This window comes from Sycon ciliatum, chromosome 8 (genome assembly GCF_964019385.1).
Source record: "Sycon ciliatum chromosome 8, ocSycCili1.1, whole genome shotgun sequence".
Lineage (NCBI taxonomy): Eukaryota > Metazoa > Porifera > Calcarea > Leucosolenida > Sycettidae > Sycon > Sycon ciliatum.
In genome coordinates this window covers 5977602-5980101 of record NC_088650.1, presented here as the reverse complement: position 1 = coordinate 5980101, position 2500 = coordinate 5977602, and the positions used below count along the sequence as shown (strand labels likewise).

Here is a 2500-nt window from a genome sequence, read left to right as displayed (position 1 = left end):
ACAAACAAAACTGAAGTTTTTCGATCTTCAAATCGCCGTAGCGTCCTTGTCATGACTCCAAATCAGCTGAAACTTTGCAGGAGGAATGAAAATGCCATGCTGAATCGATTGGTACCATTTTCGAAGGGTTTCCTTGAAAAATAAAATTTAGCCTGCACTGGCTAGTACAGGGGAATAGCACGATTCCACAACATGAGCAACAGAGAGAGAGAGAGAGAGAGAGAGAGAGAGAGAGAGAGAGAGAGAGAGAGAGAGAGAGAGAGAGAGAGAGAGAGAGAGAGAGAGAGAGAGAGAGAGAGAGAGAGAGAGAGAGAGAGAGAGAGAGAGAGAGAGAGTATGTGTGTGTGTGTGTGTGCTCAAAGTGCGCGCGTTACACAATGCACCAACAGGCACTGAACTCACAAAAAGAGGAATCGTGTACGCGCGCTCAGGGATTTCCATCAAGCGACTGATGTGAACACGCTCGCTATTGCCATAGTCCAGAAAACGAAGGAGAACCTGCCAGAAACAAAACCATCACCAGAGGTAAGAAAAAAACAATGCTGTACTAGTACTCCAGAGTGCATCATCTGACATCGCCATTGTGTGTATCAACATGACCATGCATCACTCGGCCTGCACATGTATGTAGCACAGCAAGTGTATCCTTCCATCCCGGTGCCCAGGTCTAACAGATTCTTGCCAGCACAGAGAGAACTGGAATGATAGGATGCTGCCATCACTCTGAGCCGAAATGCCCCAGGCACAAGCAAACGCATCATCATCATCATTGAGGAAGCATCTCCAAGGCAAATGCTCCTTATCTTCTTCTAAAATATTCACATACTAACTGAGAAAGGATAATGGAAGACAATCATGCAGCCCTAACGCTAGATAAGTTGACAGGAACACATTTAGACAGAAGCGTACCTCCTGTTCTTCCTGAAAAACCGCTTCAATCAGGCCACGGTACCAACGGTCGTCCACTGAGTAGCGAGCCAAGCAGTAGTTGCCTTCGACTGCACTGTCCTGAGCGATCGGCGTCGCAGTCACGTCTGCAGCACTGGTACCCCCACCACCAGCCAGAGTGCGACGTATGACATTGTATCAGCACGGAGGGACAAATACCACACACGCGCACACGAGCACATATACACACGAACACAGGCACACACACACACACACACACACACACACACACACGCACACACACACGCACACACGCACACACACACAAGTCAAACTATTCTGTTGTAAATATGTAGCATTCAAAAGCAGCAGAAACTTCAGGCTCTTCAACAACATGGCTTTCACAAGTAAACTTCCGCGCCTTCTTTTCAGGTGATATAAAGGCAAGAGCAAACGAGAGCAAGAACAATGAATTATGTAATCGTAAAGATGTAAAGATAAATCGGCAGACAGGGAGGCAGACACAGTACTGTACAGTTTCTGCTGAACTTGTCCACGGTTAAGGCCAGCAACTACTAGGAGATGCAGCAACTTTTGGTCAAAAGCAAAGTGCCAGCATGCAGTTCTTGTTTTCCTAGTAGGCCGCAATCACTAGTACTCTGGCACAGGCTGGAGAATGCCATGTACGGGACAGACGAAATTAATACACTACAGTGCTGCTCAATGAAATCCAGTCGCGTCACTCAAGTTTGCGCCTTGCACCTTTCCGCAGCCCAGCGTTCGCAGGTCTCCGGCTGCGCAACGCGCGGTGCGTACTTGAGGGACGCGACTCGATTTCATCGAGCAGGACTGTGCTTGCCAGGCTCTGTGCAGTATACACATGTGAGTAACATGCCTCTGTGCAGTTACACATGTGAGTAGCATGCCTCTGTGCAGTATACACATGTGAGTAGCATGCCTCTGTGCAGTATACACATGTGAGTAGCATGCCTCTGTGCAGTATACACATGTGAGTAGCATGCCTCTGTGCAGTATACACATGTGAGTAACATGCCTCTGTGCAGTATACACATGTGAGTAGCATGCCTCTGTGCAGTTACACATGTGAGTAACATGCCTCTGTGCAGTATACACATGTGAGTAGCATGCCTCTGTGCAGTATACACATGTGAGTAGCATGCCTCTGTGCAGTATACACATGTGAGTAGCATGCCTCTGCTGAAGACATAGTGTCACATTCTAGTTCGTGCTCGTTTGCACAGAAATATAAATGCTCGGGTTTATGGTGACAGGGTGACTTGCAGGGTGACTTAAGCCCACGGTTTCAAGCAATGCAGGTGCAGCTTTGACAGCGGAATAAACACGGTACGTGAAGCTTCACCTGGTCCGGGGTGTCAGTCTACGTAAGTCAGAGTAGAAGCTGAAAGAGTGAACAGTGCAGACGACTTACTTTAGGTCTTCCATCATGGTGACAAAGTCGTCACTCTCTTCCAGCTCGGTCAACTGTGGCCAGAAATAGCCACGCTCATCGACACCGTGTTCGATTGTGACGTTCAGACTGGCACCTACGTAGAACACAACCAGAAGACACATCCACAACAATACTGCTGTT

The 2500-nt window shown here is 48.0% G+C and overlaps 1 protein-coding gene across 1 annotated transcript in view; it reads right to left on the bottom strand.

The window, feature by feature from the left end:
• Positions 1 to 2500, bottom strand: part of LOC135822959 (uncharacterized) — an 18770-nt gene that overhangs the window by 7274 nt on the left and 8996 nt on the right. Inside the window, exons 8-10 of the mRNA XM_065335799.1 lie at positions 2339 to 2453; positions 910 to 1042; positions 403 to 498 (exon numbers count right to left, since the gene is read on the bottom strand). Coding sequence (XP_065191871.1) covers positions 403 to 498; positions 910 to 1042; positions 2339 to 2453 — 344 coding nt within the window. The remainder of the gene's footprint in view (positions 1 to 402; positions 499 to 909; positions 1043 to 2338; positions 2454 to 2500) is intronic.